The 19,499-nt window shown below is 45.8% G+C and overlaps 1 protein-coding gene across 2 annotated transcripts in view; it reads left to right on the forward strand.

Annotated features, from left to right (window-relative positions):
- The window catches only part of DNAH9 (dynein axonemal heavy chain 9), a 1,527,051-nt gene that overhangs the window by 1,019,054 nt on the left and 488,498 nt on the right, over positions 1 to 19,499 (forward strand). For both annotated transcript variants that reach the window (XM_069654516.1, XM_069654515.1), the window contains exon 49: positions 17,750 to 18,010. In XM_069654516.1, coding sequence (XP_069510617.1) covers positions 17,750 to 18,010 — 261 coding nt within the window. The remainder of the gene's footprint in view (positions 1 to 17,749; positions 18,011 to 19,499) is intronic.

Here is a 19,499-nt window from a genome sequence, read left to right on the forward strand (position 1 = left end):
ATAAGGTATGCCCTAGCTTGCAGGCTGGAACGTATGCATTGTTCAAAGGAATGTATTTCAGGATGTGAGTTATTTAAAAAATGCCCATTATGCTCCTACTTTTTATACCTTAGCGCTCTTCAAAGTGATGTCGGGTTGCGTTAGCCACACATAGTAACATCAGTGTTGACCTTGTTGGGGCAGCGGCTGCACAAACGTTCAGTGGTGAGGCCTAAATATGTCACCAAATTAGTGTGAGCAGCGAAGTGTAGTGAGAGAGCTCCAATAATGCAGGCATGATACAATATACAGTTTGTCAGGTGCTGGAGTACTAATCAAATGGGTAGTGACTGAAATTGGGTAGTCGAGCAATGCATGAGAAGTCCTGTCACTTGTTTTGTGGGTATACCAGCGATGTATTACATACTTAGAGCCAGGCTTTAAGCCACTACCCATGTGATGAGTAACCCAGCACGCGGGTGAATGGGGTTCTTCCAAACAAACCGAATTTAACTCACTGAGACGGAAGAGCGCTGTCTCGCAAGAGACCCCCATCGGCAGCAGGACCCACTCTCAAATAGCAGTGTTCTAGTGCTCTACCCCCTGCCCTCCTTGTTTCCATGATACACTATACAACTGATTCTATATGGCAACATATGAAAACATCCAGTAAATGCCATGTCACAAACGGCACGTAGGAGTATTTTACAACATGTGTATGTGTCTGTGGTCACATCTTTCCATGCCAGTATTGGTCACTGTAAAACTCTTAAATGATTCTGCAGCCACAGTCTCTCTATGCCAATAATAGTAATTGTATATCTCTTGCCTGGAGTGGTGGTCTACTCCCAAAATGAAACTGTTTTAAATAATGTGTTGAGATGGTGCATTCTAGAGCACAATTCTGTGAAAAATGGGTCAAAAAGCTGTACAATTCAAAATTTGTGTTCTAGAATCAGCATCATTGACGGCAACAACCTGGCTTCAGACCCAAATACAGCACAGAAATTGTTTGTATCAAGCTGATCAACGATGCCCTTAAAATCCTTGATGATGGCCATCCTTGCCTCCTAGTCCTCCTTTGACTCTCAGCAGCATTTGTCACAGTAGACCACCAGACACTCACCAACACTGCACAGGGATCAGCAAGATTGTCCTCAGCTGGTTCAAATTGTACCTTGCTAATAGACACAAGTTTGTACAAATGGATTCCTTCAGATCACCACCTCTAACCTTCTTCTATGGAGTCCCACAAGGATCCATCTTCTCCCCCATGATCTTCAATCTTTATATGGAACCACTTGGAACCCTCCTCACTCCACACAGCATCCACAGCCACCAATACGCACATGACCTGCAGCTCTGTCGCAAGATATCCTCCATCAAAGACATCCACAGACGCAAGGCCAGTCTCTCGTTGATCTAGATGTCCAGTGCTTACCTGGAGCTTGATCCCTCTAAGACTGAATTTCCACTGCTGACCAACATAACCGAACATGAGGACATCCAGACCTGGCTCTCTGCTATGCACCTCTAAAGCTTCACACCCCAGTTGGCCACCTGTGCCATGTCCCTTGGTTTTGACATCGACAAACACCTCTCCTTCAACCAGCATATCACAAGGAAGACACAAATGATTCAGTGATAACTTTCTCTCCTGTTAAAAATCAAGCCCTTCCTCCCAGAAGAAAAATTCAGATCCGCTGTCTGAGCCTTGGTCCTCTCGTACCAGGATCGTGGCAATGCCCTCTTGGAAGGCCTTCCAATGATTACCCTGGCTCCCCTGAGATGTATCCTTCATTCTGCAGCATGACTCATCAAACTACACTGCAAATTTGACCACATCACCCTGACCCTCATCGAACTGCACTGGCTCCTGCTGCAAGCTTGTATCATCTTCAAATACTGTTGCATCATCTACAAGGCTGTCACCCTGAAGTCCCTAAGCAACCTCCCTGAGAAACTCAACATCTCAGAGGCCAATGATCCATCAGACGTAAGGACATGTGCAGACTGTAACAGTGCAGGAAGGGAAAATACAGAACACAAACCTTCTATGTCTTGACCCCAAGACTCTGGAACCTTCTCCCCATCAACATCCGACTCGCCTCCTCACTTTCACAGTTCAGGAAGGAGCTCAAGACCCTCCTCTTCAAGGATTGACTGCTGCCTAATGCCTAGGTCCATACACTCCCCACTATACCTGAGACTAGGTGAGCTGAGCCCCACTGTTTCCTCCCCCAGTTACTTGGAGACCCCATTATTGACAATTGCCCTCCCTCCGCTGTTTGATCCCCACTCTCTTGTTTCTCTGCTCTCTAACCTTGTTCTTCACCCTATACTTGTGAAGTGCTCTCTTGCTTCCTGAAGCTAGGTCCACACACAATAAATACCCTAATCATAATAATAGAGTAACACAAGAAAAGCAATCCAGCTAATGCCATGTCACCAACAGTACATAGGAGCAATTTACAGTATTTTCATGCGGCTGTGGCCACAATCTAGTATTGCCAGTAATTATAACTGTAAATCAAATTCATGAGACTGGGCAACAAACCCATTGATGCCAGTAATGGATGGTCACTTTGAAATACTTGCATGAGGGGTAGGCCAAAATCTATCCATGCCAGTAATGGATCTGAACTTTAAATCACTTGTATTAAATCACTTGTATGAGTCTGTGGCTACAGTCTGTGCCAGTAATGTTTACTGTTACCCACTTGCATGGAATTGAACCCACAATCAATGCCTGGAGGTTCACAGTAAATCACTTTAAAGAATCTTAGCTACAATCTATCATTGTCAAAATGGTCACCCTAAACCATTTTAATGAAACGGAACCAAACAAATTGATGAAATAACCATGGTTACTGGCCACCTCCCACTGCCATACAAACAGGTATGCTCTGGATTCATATCCGGAGGGCTACTCAGGCTCCCACACACGCATTGTTAGAGTGAATGTGGCTGTGTGATCATATCTGATTAACATTCACATACATACATACATACATGCACAGACTCACTGTAAACTCTTGCGTAGACTCTCGCGCTCTCTCTCTCTCTCTCTCTCTCTGAAAGCATTGCATTCAAACATGCATGCATATACAGTACAAAACCTTACCTAGTGCTTCTGCTAGCCAGCGCTCATTCTTCACTTTGAGCAGGTTGTGAGCACCACAAGTGCCTTAGTGACAGATGGGAATTGATGCAGGAAACGCTTGAGTGCCCCAGAAGGACTTGAAGAGCAAGTGTGCTTGCCAGGTGCTGCCTTATCAAGTTGTTTGGTTGCTAAGCGTTCTTGGGCCAAAGGATGCCATGCCTCACATGCACATGTTTTTTACAACAAAATAAATTATTAGTGCCCGCCCTACAGAAGCCATACGGGCACACTGGGCACTGCAGAGGATCCCTGCTGAGAGGAATGTTGCCCTTTTTTCTGCTCCACATCACAATGATCTTGGAATTGGACACGTTCAGACAAAGCGAAAATCCAAAAGAGGTGCCCAAGTCACTCGGCTAGATTGTTTTATTGCTCAATGCCAGACCCTAGTCAAAGGCAAAGTTGCATATCTGCAATATAGATTTTGAATTGTTGCAGATGTTACCTGATCACCTTCACCAAAAGCTCTATTTAGATGCTGCAGGGAAGCCGTCAGAGCAAGGCATCACTGGGGACCACACCTGTATTCTGGTTAGCAATTTACGTGATATAGCTGGCACACATTTGCCATCTCTTGTTGGCCTGGTAAATCCACCTTCTCTGCAGGCCAGTTTCTTTAATTCCTACCCATATTCAAAATGTTCCAGAAGCATTTCATGATCCACTGTGTGATATGCTGCTGATAGTTCATGAAGAATCCGTATGTCAGACTGTCCATCGATATACGGACATCTTCTCTGCTATAAACTAAAAGAGATTCAATTCCATGCAAGTCCTGAATTAGGATTGCTGATTCTACGAGAGGATAATGTGAGACCGACATGGTATGAAAAGATGACACAGACAACTGATGTATAGTTTGAAAACCTTTTACTGGTCAGGATGGTGTAACCCCTAACTTGCTCTATCTCTGAGGTGGGAATGTTCAGTATCTAGAAGAAAACTAAGGGAAAGTGTAAGTGTTTCAGTCCAAATCAAAATACTGTCTGTGTCATACCCTATGTTTGTCCTTATTCTATACAATAACAAAGTCTAGCGGACTTGGTTAACTCAATATTAATCAAAGTAAAAATAGTTTGGCAATGGAGTTCTTCTGTAACTCCCTTCCCCAAGTTCAAGGCACTCGGGATCACAAAGTTCCATAGGCTTCTCAGGATTCACTTATAACTAGTTTGCAGTACCTTAGTTCACAAAGTTTCTTAGGCTTTTCCGGGTTCCCTTTTCCTGAACTCAAAGCCCTCTGGTTCACACTCTTCAAAGGGTTTCTCAAGCTTCCCTTCCTTTGATTTCACACCAATGTTCGACTTGTCAAGTTCCACTTTTCTAAATACAAGAGTTCAACCTGCTTCTGTAGGGGTTCCCTTCCTCATATTCAATGGAATACAAAAGTTCAAATTGTTAACAAAAAAGCTCAACTGGTTTGCTTAGGGGTTCCCTTCCCCACATTCAATAACTCCTATTAGTTTATTCAATTTCAACTTGCCACACAGTACACTTATCCAATGGGGTTTCGTGGCACAGTTGTCAGGCCGTACAGTCAACCCACTACAGGTCATGCAACCAGGTGCCCTGGGGTTAAGCTGTGCCCTCTTGTTATAGTTCATTAATCAAAATAAGATTCTCTTTCAACTTCCACTTTCTTTATCAAATACTGTTTCTTTATAGTTATCGAGTTTCTGTGGTTCTCTTGGGTCACCCCCTGCCTGGAAACCTCCCCAGTATATATTTATTTCATGTGTGGTCTCTGTGGCCCTTCTGGATCACTCTCCCGCCTTTAGAGTTTTTTTTTTTTAGATTTCACTCACACTTCATCTCTTTGCATAGCTCCCCTTTCCTCTCAAAGCCTCTTTGCTCACACTTTAGGGATTCCCACAACTCGCCTTTTCTAAAGGTCTTCCTTCTTGACGCAGAGGCTGTTTACTGTAAAGTGCATTTCACATGGAGAGTTTCGAAAAATATTTCTTCCCTTCTTTGAATGAACGCAACCACTTCGCTACAATGTACACTTTAAAACTGGATAGAATACAAGTTCCTCCTTTAGAACTCACAGTCGAAGTCGCACAGGTTTTTTCAGCCTCTCGCACTCAACTGCTCCCCTTTGAAGACTTTGCTTTCTATTGCGCTTGCGCTTTCCACAAACTTCGTGAAATGCCTCTTGGAGTTCTTCCTCTACCCCTCAGGTACTCCAGCACTATCACAATGCCCCAGGAGGGTGAGCACTCCTCTTGGTGGGTGGAAGAATTGCCTCTCAGCTGCCCTCCTTCCTCTGTCTTAAGGAGCTCCAGCTCCTAAGCCACACCTGCCGGGACCAACTGTCTTCCTAGTGGGTGCTTTTCAGGCTGCAGCACTGCACAAAACTGCTCCCCTCAGAGTCTCGCCTCCTTTCAGCTTCTCTTCTTGCTTCACGATCGCGTCTGCTACTGCTGTTGCTGCTTTCTCCCTCCCTTTTATACACCTGTGAATGGTTAATGGGATGTCAATTGCCTGACCTTGCCTAGCCTTGTTATTGGTACATCTCCATTGAGTGTGCTGGTGTGCCTCTGTCTGTATCTTCTTCGCCCGAGTACCATATTGGTGGTTCACATGGGAAGACTGTTTTCCTTCTTATTCCCTCTTCTTTCTCACAGTACTATAGTGGTGTTTTCCAAAGTCAGATGCATTACTCTTGGCACCCTCTTCTTCTTCACAGTACTTTGGGGAACCTCAGGGAAACCAATAGAATATGACCTTTTCTCGGTCATCTGAGAGGGGGTCCTAAGCGAGTATGCTCTCAGGATTCTCACAATAAGTATTCCTATATCACTTATATGTAACTGGCTCAACCCATCCCCCAAATTGTGCAACACGTGTGATTTTATTTGCTAGTGACCTCAAACTCAAGCAGGTGATCACGTTGCCATTTTTGCCATACATGCTTAATCTACATAACATATGCACAATCAAATTTGCCCGGACGTTCTTTTGAGGCTACAATTGAGAGCTCAGTCTTTTTACAATTAAAGGCCTATTTATCCAGAGAATCATTGGCCCAGTGATTAAAATCACCCAGGATGATTAATGGAATTTTAGACTTAGTAATGTGAGTGATCAATTCCATGATTTTGTTCCTTTTAATGTGGCATAACAGTAGCGTGCGTTGCATCTAGATAAGATTGTGAATGTTAGCATGCCCGCACTTGGGTGAAACCTGAATGTTAGCATGCCACACTTGGATAGAAATGTGAACATTAGCCTGCGTCTCATCTAGATAAGATTGTGAAGGTTAGCAAGTGGCACACTTAGACGGAACTGTGAATATTAGCATGTTAAATGTCAGGTAACCCACTAACCAATATAAGATCAAACTCTCAGCATGCTTATCTCACTCAAAAAACTCACGCAAACATCTCTCGCACAACAAGCTGCACGCACTTCACAACACTGCAACAACACATAAGCCGCACCAACAGCACATGTGGACTGACACCGATCCAATACTGTCACCAAAGCTCAGCACCCGGTGTATATCGAGTTGAAGCTGCCAACAGAACACCACTCCTCTGACTATCCTACTCCCTCTTCACCTTACTAACCCACCCCACCTTATCGTTTGCAGATCCGCCAGAGTGCCTGGGGACCAACTCCGTTGGTGGCGGTGCGCTGTTCAAATACCTTTAAAATTTAACAATCTACCCATTAAATCTCAATTGGCAAGAACTCTTATCTCCACTGTGGACCACAGCAGGCTTAATATCTCCTCCGGCCTCCTAATGGTAATACTTCTCTACTCTTTTTTCCCCCCCTCTGCTCACCAAAGTATTCAGGTTTTACATGCATATACATTTTAACCCTCCTAACCTTTGCCCATCGCCATAGCACTGGCTGGCTCACTATGCAGCACTGTTCACTCCATGTTCCTTCGTCTGGTCTTCAAATGTAACAATGGGATACTCTCCTCCCCTATCAGTCGAAGTCTGCTTTATTTTTTTATTAACGTGTTATATGGTTTACAGCAAACACAACTTAGGCATTCCTCAACCTGACTGCGTCCTGTCTGCCCTCCACTGCCTCCCTCTTCAGTTCTTTCTCTCTCCTGGTTCCTTGCGACCAAGATGAAACTGTGCAGGGCTAATGATCACAATATAAAAATAACTTTCTATCCTTCAAAGCTGCTACCAAGACAAAAGTGGGGTGGCCCCACTTCTGTTGCCACCCATCCCATCCTCAACTACATACAACTGCAAAGTTATGTGCATATTGAAGCTGGTAGGGCTCTTTTGTATATCTTATAAATATCAGTGGAGCTAATGTCTCATCCTGCTTCTCATATTACAAGTACCTCCTGAAAAACAGATTGATATTTCAGTCATATTCCACTACCCTGCTTTTGTAAGGCACCTGGAAATAGCATAGCTTGCTTACTGTTTTTTTTTTCCTCTGTACAGTGTTTCTATTCAAAGTTCCCCTAGCTACATAAATACAAATAAAATAAATATGAATAACCATAACTTTTTTATGTTACATCTCCTTGCCTTACCTTGCTTGAGAAGTCAAGTTGGGTGTCAGCCTGTAGGTGGCTAGCCTCTAAAGGCCTGGCATTGATTTCCTGAACACTGCGATTATGATAGCTTGTTTTAATGCTATTGGTGGAGGCTTTCAGCACTTCCATCACTGTGGGTTAGAGCAGCCAGACAATCTTTAAGGAACACAGTGGGACATGGTCGTGGTCTACAGGCTGGAAGCTTAGGTGTTGCTCCTAACAGAAGACTTATATAGGGTGGATTGCGGTATTCAATGCCTGGATGGGTGGGACAAGCTGAAGATGAGGGCAGATAAGGAGGGCTTAGGGACCACAACTCCCAGTAGAACCCACAGCTGCAGGAGCTACTTCCAACACCTTGTTGCAGAGCTGGGTGCCACGTTTTAACCTTCAATTTTCTCTTTCACACAATGTGTGTAGAGATTTCTATGTGCAAAGGTGAAAAGCAAAGGTCCAAACAGAGAATGCAATGTTCAGAAAATGATGCTTGGTACTGCCTGTGGCGGGCAGATGTATTAACCAGAACACCAGACACTACAGTGTATGCAGAAAGCAGGCACACTGATGGATAGGATCAGATGGTGCAGCAGGTTGTGATGACAGCTGAGGGATAAAACAGAGGGACTGTCCGCGGGAGAGGTAATGTGGATTGAGGCAGCTAACAAGATCATTGGCATGCCTTACAATACCAGTGCTTCTTGTCCACAAGCCTGTGATGATTATTGGCTGTCAGGGTCTGAATGGTCCACTCTAGTGCTACCCATTCTTGTTTTAATCAGCTACATCAAAATTCTCCCGTTTCAATTCTCGATTGAACTGGAGCAGGGCACGGGCAGGCAAAAGGGAAGAACCACTTGGGTCCCTGTGATTACCATGCCTTTGCTAGGGATTCTGCCTCATCAGACTGAAGGGTTTCAATGTTTAGAAAAAGGATGGCTGTGCAGTTCAGAGGTCTCCCTCTTCACTACGGAAATCTAATAGAGCATTCGTTTATCTGTCCCAAAGATCATTCATGCCGTACTTTTCTGCTGCTATTAAATGCTTCTTTTTCTAGTGAGCTGTCATTTATTTTTGGTGATTTGAAACCTGCTACATTAAAATACATTAATTCCTGCTAAGCACAAGATGTGGGGTGTAAGTAAGGGTGGGTGTGGATGTTCCAGTCAGGGGCTCAGGACACTGAAACCTGTTGGACTCATTCAGAGCATGCCTAAGTGGAGGGGGGGCAGGAGAGAGATGGTGAATTTAGTTTAGGGGGGCCATTGCAGGTAAATAGTGGCCCACATTCAGTACAGGAGCAAGAGTGCTTTACAGGTTGTAGAGAAAAAAGTAACATTAGGGAACTGAGACCCACTAGTTAGAGTGCAGAAGTAGAGGGTCAAAAGAAGGCCACAGGAGGAGGGAAAGACACAGACAAATTGAATAGGCAAAATATAAGAGCACTTAGTAATTGAGGACCATCCCCTACTCTTATTGGGACTGGGGAAATGTACACAATTCTAATACAAAAAGTTGTCCCAACAAGAAAGTAATTTGCATCTGAAAATAAAACAGTTATTCTTATACAAAGCATGGTAGTATCGGGCGTCTTTTCTATTTGACGGCTATCTAACAAGACCCAGTAATCTATAAATGCTAGTGTAAAGATTTGTGAACCTTTTAGCTTTTCTCACCAATCACACATTTTATTATTCATTTGGTTAGGTGTACATTTTAATTATATTCAACCAGAAAAAACAAAGCATGATTACAAAAATTATAAATTTGTTAGGCAATACAAAGGTTATACAATTTGAAAATACATACAAATTTGCAAAAACAGGAGGAGCAAGCCAAGCATACACACAATGTAATGAACTGTCAAGGTGCTTCTCTATCTAGCTAACAGGTAATATGACTATAAATCTTGCCCATTCGTCCATTTTTGGGCCCAGGGTCTAGGTAGGTCCCAAATTCTGAATGTTGGAGACCAATAGCCTATAATTGCGTGTGTCAGCGTAAGTCTAGATACGTTTTGGCTGTAGTGATCAGAATGTATCTGCCTTCCTCAGGACCAAAAAACAAGTTTGGGATGACCGCTGAGAAACAAAATCAGGAGAATAACTTATCTATGGGCTCTTTGAGTCGCATCCATAGTTCACTATTGTGAATGTATGTGGTGCCCACTGTATGGTAAAATAATGTTTATAAAAAAGAGGAAGGGATTGAAGGCTTCCCAACTAAATCCAGCTACAATACACACCACACCGAAAGTGCTCTAAACATATAAAGAGAAAGTGAGGGAGAGATAGGAACGTTCAGCCAGGGTTGATGTGTGACAGTTGTATCATTGCAGGAAAGGGAAAGAATATCTGCGAAGAATGGTAAAGCAAGAGTACACTGAATCGCACTCCCCCACTATGTAGAAGAAATGGGCGGGCTGGCTCTGCGTAGTAGTAAGATAGGGCGTTGGCTTATCAACTTTGTAACTAGAATAAATTGGAGACAATAAGGGAGGTACTAGTCCTATGTCACTCTAATGAGAAGTTTATCAAAGTTCATTTTATAGAGTGGCAAAAATGTGATGTGTGGGCCAAAGCAAGCAGCATTTAGATATACGTGTATCCTGTGTGGAGAATTGGACCCGACAGATTGATTCTGGGTGCATTCAGGCGCTCTACTATCAAGCTTCTTGGAACACGGGTGCACTCTGTATGAAGGCATGTGAAGTGCACTGCCTAATGGTAGGGGAAGGAAGGTAAGGTAGTAAGAGGGAAAGGGGCTGCGAGGGTCAAGTACTGGATACAGGCTGTAGGTCAGCCTACAACTTACCTCAGTCCACTTGGTAAGATTAGGTAATCCTTGTGCCAATGTCGGAGGGCTCTGTTAATGTAGCTCTCCATCACTCTTGTTGTAAGGTGTAGTCCGTGGCTTCACAAGGTGTGGGGAATTAACTTGGAAGAGAAAGAATCACGATGTGTCAGCGGTCCCGCGATCCACGATTTTTCTAATAGATGACTTCATTATTCCATGCTCGTAGTTGCCAACTTGCCCTAACACTCTACTTACCTAGCTGCATTGTATCTCGGCAGTCAACGTGTTGTTCTCCATTTAATTTGGAGAGTTAGCCGTGTGTGAGGGAAATCCACTTCACATGGTCATCCGGCACGCAGCAGCTAGATCGTGTTTCTCTTATAAATGAAGTTGTGAAATTGTAGTGGCCATCTTAAAGAGGTATTCCGCTCACTAGTCTTACTGGCGAGCCCCCAGTAACTAGGCAACTGGAGGCTCACCCGATATGTGAGCTCACTCAGAGTGTATGACTTGTATAACTTAGCGATGCTATAGTTATGGGTGGTGTGTAGGTCTAGATTTAAATAATCCCGATTAGTTCCCTTGCGATCCCTCAAATATAAGAGTAACCAGAAGATCTAGGAGGTGATGATGTAAAGGCTGAGCTGGAGTTATAAAGTAGCCATAGTGTTTTTTGCCCTTGCCTTGTGATTGTGCACATTCCTTGACCCACAGGCCAGGGAGGGACCACTTGCCACTTGTCTCCACACAGACCAGCTGCAAGCAGGGGGTGGGCTAGGCAACATGCAAAATAAAAAACGACTTTAACCCTACCTGAAACAGGAGTTGGGCTACACCCTCAATTTCTATCTTTCTGATGTAAGCCCTCAGATAGACAACACACCATAGTGGATTATTTGGATCCCAGCGAGAACCCATTTTTATTTCAAATTAAACAACCTTAAACTTTACTCATACAAAACTCCCTATTTGCCTGTATCCTAATCTACCCAAATGTGATTACTTGACAAGGTGTCTGCTCTTCCAGCCCACCCTACCTGGAAGTGGTCTTGGAGGCACTCTTAGGGTGAACTGACTGGAAAGACCCCTGATACCCATCTGGCACCACTCACCTCGGGGGAGGGCCATATGATTGTCCCGGCGCATGGTACCTTCCCTAGGTGGCCTCTGGCAGGCCCCAGCATCCACTTACCCCGTAAAGCCAGTGTCCTTGACTTCTCCCCTTTACATAAACCCTGCACAGACTAACCCTACTTAACACTTATACTAATTAAATCCTTAACAAGTAAATATATTCAAACATAAATATATACATATCCATAAATATCTAAATAATTGCTGTAGTGGTGGCATGGAGGCATAGCATGCCCCTCCCTGCTGCTTCTCAGGGGCTGGCCGGCCCCGCCCCCTGAAAGCAATGTTCTCTTCATTGCAGTGCACCATGTGATCACCACCGCACAGCCTAGCACTACAATCTATTCAGCTGGCTCCGTACTCACTGCTCTGCCTCTGGCACTCATTTGCTTTTTTAGGCAACGTCGCATTAACATGCGGATGATGCCTTCCCTGGGGCTCTGAGGTGCTCCATGCTCCAGTGCAGTTGGCAGGAGGCCCGCTTGCTCTGTCACTGTGCCAGGGCCGGTGCAAGGAATTTTGCCACCCTAGACAAACTGTCACATTGCCGCCCCCCCACTCCAGATCCTAACCATTCTCAACCAACCGTCCTCATTTTGCTACTGATTGCTGCAAACCCCCTTCTACAATATCATATACTTGTGCATGAGGGCTTGATTCAGTGAAATAGTGCCACAAAGTCCTCTTCCATCTAATGTGATGAGCTGTAGAAAGACCAGATTTGTAGCAGCTATTTACCAATTTTATAAATAAGTTTTAAAAGTTACCTTACCAGATTTCTTGGGAATGCTATTGAAATCCCCACCCCTAGTTTAATCCTGAAGGCTCTTGGGGAATAGGCGTTTGGGAAGAGGATTGGATAATCATCTACAGAACCTCCTAGTAACGCAACTAAAACATAGGAAAGTAAGCCATAAGATAGATAGTGGGTTGAGCGCTCACTGCTGCGATCTGCAGATGCATGTTGGAATCCCGGCATGGTCAACTCAGCCTTTCATCCTTCCGAGGACAATAAATGAGTACCAGCTTTGGTTGGGTGATAATTGTATCTAAATCTGTTTCGCGTAGGTTCCAGGTTTATGCACTCACAATTTAGACACTTAGGTGGACTGAGCGACAGAGAGCAACTGTGATTTGTTCAGGATCGCACACTTTTGGTAAAGTGGGTCATCCTATTTTCTGTTCCAGTTTTCCTGTTGCCATATTACATGCATGCCCTTCAACAGTTTGACACAAATACCCCATAGATCCATCCAAATAGGAGGCGCTGTCTTTCGAAGACCCACCTTACAGAAAATCTCGCGCAACAAACATAGAAAAACATTTGGTTGGCTTTTCTGGGAAACAACTGAGGCTCATATGTGAATCTGGCATTATACAATATTGAAGGTTATGGAAACATGTTATGCAAAACATCCCCAGTTCGCTTTTAGAGGAGAAATGACCACAGGAGGCAATGTATATCTTCAAACGTTAACGCCAGAAAATAGGTGCTCAAAATATTAGAAACACATCTGTGTAACTCTACCAAGTGACATGTCAAAAAAGAGGAAGGACACATGCCGAGAATTACAATTTGAGAAGTAGATAAACGTAATGAAACAAACCCCACTTCGACATTTCCAAAAAGATGAACTGTTCATTTTTTTTCTTTTTTTTTAAAGAGCTGGGTTATGTAAAAGCATGCTCCCTTGCTAAAGATAGCTGTTGGGACTTGCAGGCCGGGCTTCACTCTCTTTGAATTGACCCCCTCCCTCCAACCACATCCCCCACAGCCTTAAGTTCACAAGGTGTGAATTGCCCTGCAAAAGAGGCTGATTTCTAGGCCAGTATGCATAAAAAGAAAACAACAAACAAATGTGGGGCAGCTCAAAACAACAGCTCCAGGTGCCCTGCCAGATTTGCCGCCACACCACCAAAACAAAAGAAACGAGCACTGGCAATGCCAATGGTTTGGGCCTTTTTGTAGACATGGGAAAGGCATTTGCCAGGCCCTACTGTAGTGCTATTAACTGGCCATTGATGGTAGCAGTCTCAGATGGTATGAGTACCTGGTCATATAACTGCAGTGCCTGGCAAATGCCTAATACCTATACACAAGTCAAAACTGTTGGCTTTGCCAGTGCTTGTTTTTAACAGGACTTCAGTGAAGGACAGCATAGTGCTTATAAATAGAGTGGCTGTAGGCAGGCCTGGTAAGACATTTATATTATATCAGTAGCGCATGTACAGCTCAAATTAATGGAGTAACTCAGAAGACTGATTTGAAAAAAACATTGGCAGGCACAACAAATGCGAAGGTGTATGGTAAGGCTTGAGTGGAGCTCAACAACATCTCAGGAGTGGATGTGTTTTGTACAGGAAGTGGGTTAGAATGGTCATAGGAATTGCCATGACTTTGGGTAGTCAATGGGTGGGTCAATAAGCAAACAACGCCAACAACCTTTGTGGACCGCCTCCTACACCATTGCTCCCCACTCAAATGTAATAGTTCGGGGTTTGTTTTCCAAAACAAAAAATACATGCTCTCATCACATGGCCTGCGTGAAGTCCAGGTCTGCAGGACAACTGCCCCTTCTGCCCGCCACCTCCATCACCATTGTGGCAGGCCTGGGCCAGACTGCATGTTTCTTAAATAAATTGTAACCAAATCTACAGTTACCAGGACGTATCAGTTGACTGAAAGCCCGGGGTTCGAAAGGAAGACCAAAAACTGGCATGGACAGGCTCTTTGCATGGTCGAGCACGGGGGAGTTGTAGATGTGGGTATCTTTCAGCATCCCCCCTGCACAGGATCTTGTTGGTTGCCATGGATGTGGTAACCCTAAGATTTTCTTATTGCTAAGCCATCTCTCTACTTTCTTGTAGCCGGGCAGCAGTCGGAGGGGACATTGGAAGCTCAAATGGCCACACGTGTCCCACGCAGGCAGATGGGGCAACTCGGTCAGCCCAGCATGACCATTGCGGAGGAGACTAGATTTACCGGGCATTTTATTATCTGATTATTGGGTGAGACGGCAACGGGTCAAGGAGGGGGGCATTGCTGTGAGATGTGGGAAGAAAACAGTGGGAACGGAACAGGAGGACAAGAAAAGGAAACACGAGAAAGATAAAGGGGGGCATTGAAAACATAAGGGGGCAGACAGGGACACACACACACATTCAGGATAGAGCAATAGTAATATGTGGATAGGGCATATGGGCAGGTGACTGGTGGCAGAAGGAAGGGGCCAACATAGGCGTGGACTAAAAGTCACAGGGATGAAGAGTGGAGACAGAAGAGCATATAGACTAGATAAAGGGAGATGGCACCCCAACCACAGTGTTGTGGACATGAAGATGGGGCCAAGGAGCATGGCAGAAGGATGGGGGGTGTTAGGCAGAGACAGAGCAAAGTAGCGAAGGCACGTGGACAGAAAGAGGAAATAGGGGAATGCAGTGAGTATTAAGGGCAAGTGAGGGTGTGAGTAAAGAAGGAAGTGCACAGGAGGCAGAGAACGGGAGAGGAGTGGGACAGTGCAGAAGAGCTGAGGCGACTGGGATGAAAACACCAGAGCAGGGCACAGAGAAGATAGCCAGGCAGTGACGGGAAAGTCGGTATGCTGTATGCAAGAATAGGGTCGCCAGTGGCGGCGGCAGCGAGGTCCTTGCAGTGTGCCACTGAGAGAGGAGAGCAGGGGTCGAGTGTCCTGGTAGGACAAGGAGTAGAGTCGTATCCAGATACACACTTTCATCAGCGCACAAATATTATGCAGTCTGTTAATGAAGTGAGCACCTCGTACAGCAAAATCGCTATAACAATAACAAATTATCAGTAAACTGATTCCATTAATTTCCACAATATTGCTGTAAGCCGCAGCAGCAGACTCAAGGCTGACCCCCGCCCCTGAGGGGCTGTTACTGTTAAAGCCTGCAGCCTGAGCATTGCCAGTCATCCAGCCAGGCATAGGTGTAACTTATAATTAAGACACAGAGAGGATTGAGGGGCACCACATGCATGATGCACCATGGTGTTGGTCGGTAGTAGTTGGCACAGCACCTCGGTCCTCACCTGCGTTCGACTGTTACTCTGTCTCTCAGCACAGCACAGCCAAGGCCCGGCCATGGGCCACTCTCACAGGCTCAGCAGGGGCCTACCGCCACCAGGATGGATCGGGTGGCCTAGTACGGTCACTGGCCTGGTGCACCGCACAGCAAAAGGCTGATGTAGCCCTGCAGCTAGTGCAGGGTGCGCAGGCGGCCACCACATCTGATGGTCCAGACCAATTCAAGTTAACAGGCTCAGGGGGCTCGGCCAGGCTGCATAGAGCACTGCAGCATTCACTGACTCGTATCATTGAGTCGACGATCCGGCGAGGGGGCATGTGCAGTGCTTCGTGGCATGCTAATGCATCGGTGGAAGCGCTGCCACGCCCATGTCACTTGTGACCCTGACTCGATCCCAAGTCCCAACCTTCATGGCACCACCTGGTCTGCTGCTGCTGCAGCCAGCCTGCAGACAGTGTAACAGGACAGAGCCGCTACTATCACTACAGGCAAAGCAGTAATTAGTGTGGAGGTGTTAACGCAGCATTTTGACCCTCTAACATTTCCAACATATAGGCAAGTGCCTAACCTTGCCTAGTGATGGCAGCGGCCATGCACTGTGCCTGTGTGTTATTGGAGTGCAGGAGGGCGAGCTCGCTGCCGGCTCTTTAGTGCTCTGGAGCCAGTGGCGCAGGCGTTGTAGCGCTTCACCCAGGCCACCTCATCCTTGTTGGACCGGGACTTGATATCTTCACAGGCCTGCCCACCTGGCACCGGGCAGGATAGACGCAGCAGCAGCCTTCATCTAGCTTCTGGCTGCTCCTGACATACATGGCACTGGCGTGCTAGTCTTCAGGGCCCTATTTGCCACCTGGGCAGGTTGACTTTCTGGCAGGCCTGGTTGGCCCCAGGGCTGTACTGGGCATGCTACCCGGGGTCACGCTTTATGCCAGGCATGCTTGAGGCCATTGCCCCCAAGAAGAGCCTCACAAGCCTCCTTCCCTCTCCCAATTCGACCGTTATCTTTTTTAACAATTTTCTCATTTTGCCCCCATTCTCTCCCCTGCCCAGTCCACTCCTTGGGCAAGGGGAACCTTTCCATTTTCCTTCCTGGGATGCTTTTATCAACTTTCTATCCAGCCTTAGGGAGGGGCTGGATGGCTTGGTCCACTACAAGGAACAAGTAAGATTACTCAGCAAAGTAAACACACAAACACTACGTTTATACACCTAAATAAATACAATGCTCCTCCCCGGCCCGTTGTCTGTGCCCTTTAGACAGGCCCCAATTGGCCAGGTGTTACAATACATTATTGTATGTATGCATGTATACATGTTTCTATGGGATTTATAAAACACGAACCTAGCTAGAAAGCAAACGAGTGCTGTATACAGGAGAGGCCCCCCGAGGCTAAGTGATAGGGTGCAGGGTAGTAGAGGAGCTGGAATGGGTGTGGGACCATACTGGAAGGATGACCTGCTTCTTTTTCTCAGAGTGGCTGCTGCGGGTCAAAACTAGCTCCAGGGCCGCCTGCAAGCCGTTTTGAATGTTGTCCCACATCCGAGGTCTGCCCATGGATTACTGACCTGACCCACATCACCTATTTAATTGGTCCCTGCCCCATATAGTCTTGTGGGGGGTGATGTCGTGCCAGCGAGGTGGCAATGCAGGGTGAGCTGGAGACTGTAGAGGTGATATAGCCAATGACCCCACCACGGTCCTCATCAGCACGACGATGTGGGTCATTGGTTTCTATGTTGGCATAGCTCAAGCGATACTTGAGGAAGAACCATTTTTTGGATTACACATTGTAGAAACTTTCTGCAACGTTCTGAACAAGTGTCACTTTGTAAATACCTTATATCGATTAAAACAAAGGAAATGTATCATTGCAGATCAATCCACGCTAGGTGGATAGTCCCATCATTGGCCCACTGAGACGCAAATAGTGATTCCATTGGGATACTGCCTCTGGGCGTGGTCTCCAGTTTTAGAACATAGTTCCCAACTCTAATGACGATGAAACGCTGGCAGAAATTTTAAAGCTCGGTTATATTGCTGTTTAAGGTGTAAATGCAACTCTTGGAGCTTGCCCGTTTCTAGATTGCTAATCCTTTGTTTCGTTGGGATGTAGGTGGATGATCTTAAAGCCAAGTTGGCAGCGCAAGAGGTCGAGCTGAAGCAGAAGAACGAAGACGCAGACAAGCTGATCCAGGTGGTAGGAGTGGAAACGGAGAAAGTCAGCAAGGAGAAAGCCATAGCTGATGAGGAGGAGCAGAAGGTGGCGGTCATTGCCAAGGAAGTGGGGCAGAAGCAGAAGGACTGCGAAGAAGATTTAGCCAAGGCTGAACCAGCACTCGCAGCGGCACAGGATGCGCTCAACACACTCAATAGGGTACAGCCAAGCATATAATAGCACTTTCAATCAATGCACAATTTTCTGGGTCCCAACATTAATTTACAGATTTCTTTTTCAGTGCGGACTCTTAACTCCTGCCAGGGTCGGACTGAGGCATAACATTGTCTCGGTCAACAATGAAATAATGGCCCTCTGTTGCAAATGGAAATTCATTCCTTTTGTGACAGACTGTTTGAACAGTACACAAGGGGGAGTTTTTTGATCAAGTGTGGTGAAAATTGTGCAATTGAAAGAACATGTATTCAGCAATAATGGTCCAAACTGCTTGTCGCATAGTGAAGTAACTCATCAAACTAGTCCACATTGGCCAACAAAGTGGCCCACTTGGACCAAAAAAAACGGGCCCACACTAGCATTTTGTGTTTTTAGTTCAGGCATTGCCCTAGTGTCCTATAGGCCAGTCCGAGCCTGGCTCCTGCTATGTAAATATATCCGTCAAAATGTTGCACTGCTTCCAGGCTGGCTGATCAATGCTTGGTCACAACATAATAACGTTTGCATCAATTGTAAAATGTGTAAATGACTCCGAGTCAATTGATCATCCAGCAACTCAAGCAAATATATAAAGTCGTGTGAGTGGGCCATGGACATGTGGATACCCATGGGGGCATTTGTTTCCCTTGCGTAGCCCGCTGTGTCATTCCAGTTCAATAGCCAAGGTCCTGGATTTAGCCCCGTGTCTAGACATTCCAGGAAATTGCCATGAGGCCATCTTGTGTTCACTGTATTGATCCGTGCAGTAGAGTTCGAGTTTGAATTCAGAATTGCTGGAAGCACCCCACCTACTTCCTGGATGCAAGTCCTTTCACATTGCCTGTAAGCATTTGGGAAAGCATGCATCACTTACCCTGCTCCATTTAATTTGTAGGGCAACCCTAGGTAACACAGTTATCCCTTAGGGCTTTCGTGTATTTATGGAGTGGAGTCGTACTCCATCATAATATGCTGTCGGCCACTGTCATGAATGGAAGATAGCTTGGTCCCAGGTCTCCCTACACTGTTGCCTTGTGCGAATTAGGGAAAACCTATGAGTCAAGCGCACATTAGGTTACACATTAAAAAGCGTAGTTGGAACAAATTCCGCCATTTTTCCACGGTCAGGCTCTGTGTTCTTGCAGCAGTGATCGGAAGTGCCAAGTAACCTTGTTTGCCCTGATTACATGTATCCAGTTCTCTCTCCCCCTCCATCTCCCTCTCCCTCCATCTCTTTCCCTTCCCCCCTCTCTCACCTCCCTCCCTCCCACTCTCTCCCCCTTTCTCTCTCCCCCTCTTTCTCTCTCACTCCCCCTTCCCCCCACTCTATCCCCCTCTCTCTCCTCTCTCTCTCTCCTCCCTCCCTCCCACTCTCTCACTCTCCCCTCTCTTTCTCTCTCACTCCGCCCCATTAACCCCCCACCCCCTCTCTCCTTGCTTCAGCCATATGTTCAAAGCTTTGGACCATCATAGGACCTATATAAATCTGCTT

Source organism: Ambystoma mexicanum, chromosome 3q (genome assembly GCF_040938575.1).
Source record: "Ambystoma mexicanum isolate Mex_15411 chromosome 3q, UKY_AmexF1_1, whole genome shotgun sequence".
In the NCBI taxonomy this organism is placed as follows: Eukaryota; Metazoa; Chordata; class Amphibia; order Caudata; family Ambystomatidae; genus Ambystoma; species Ambystoma mexicanum.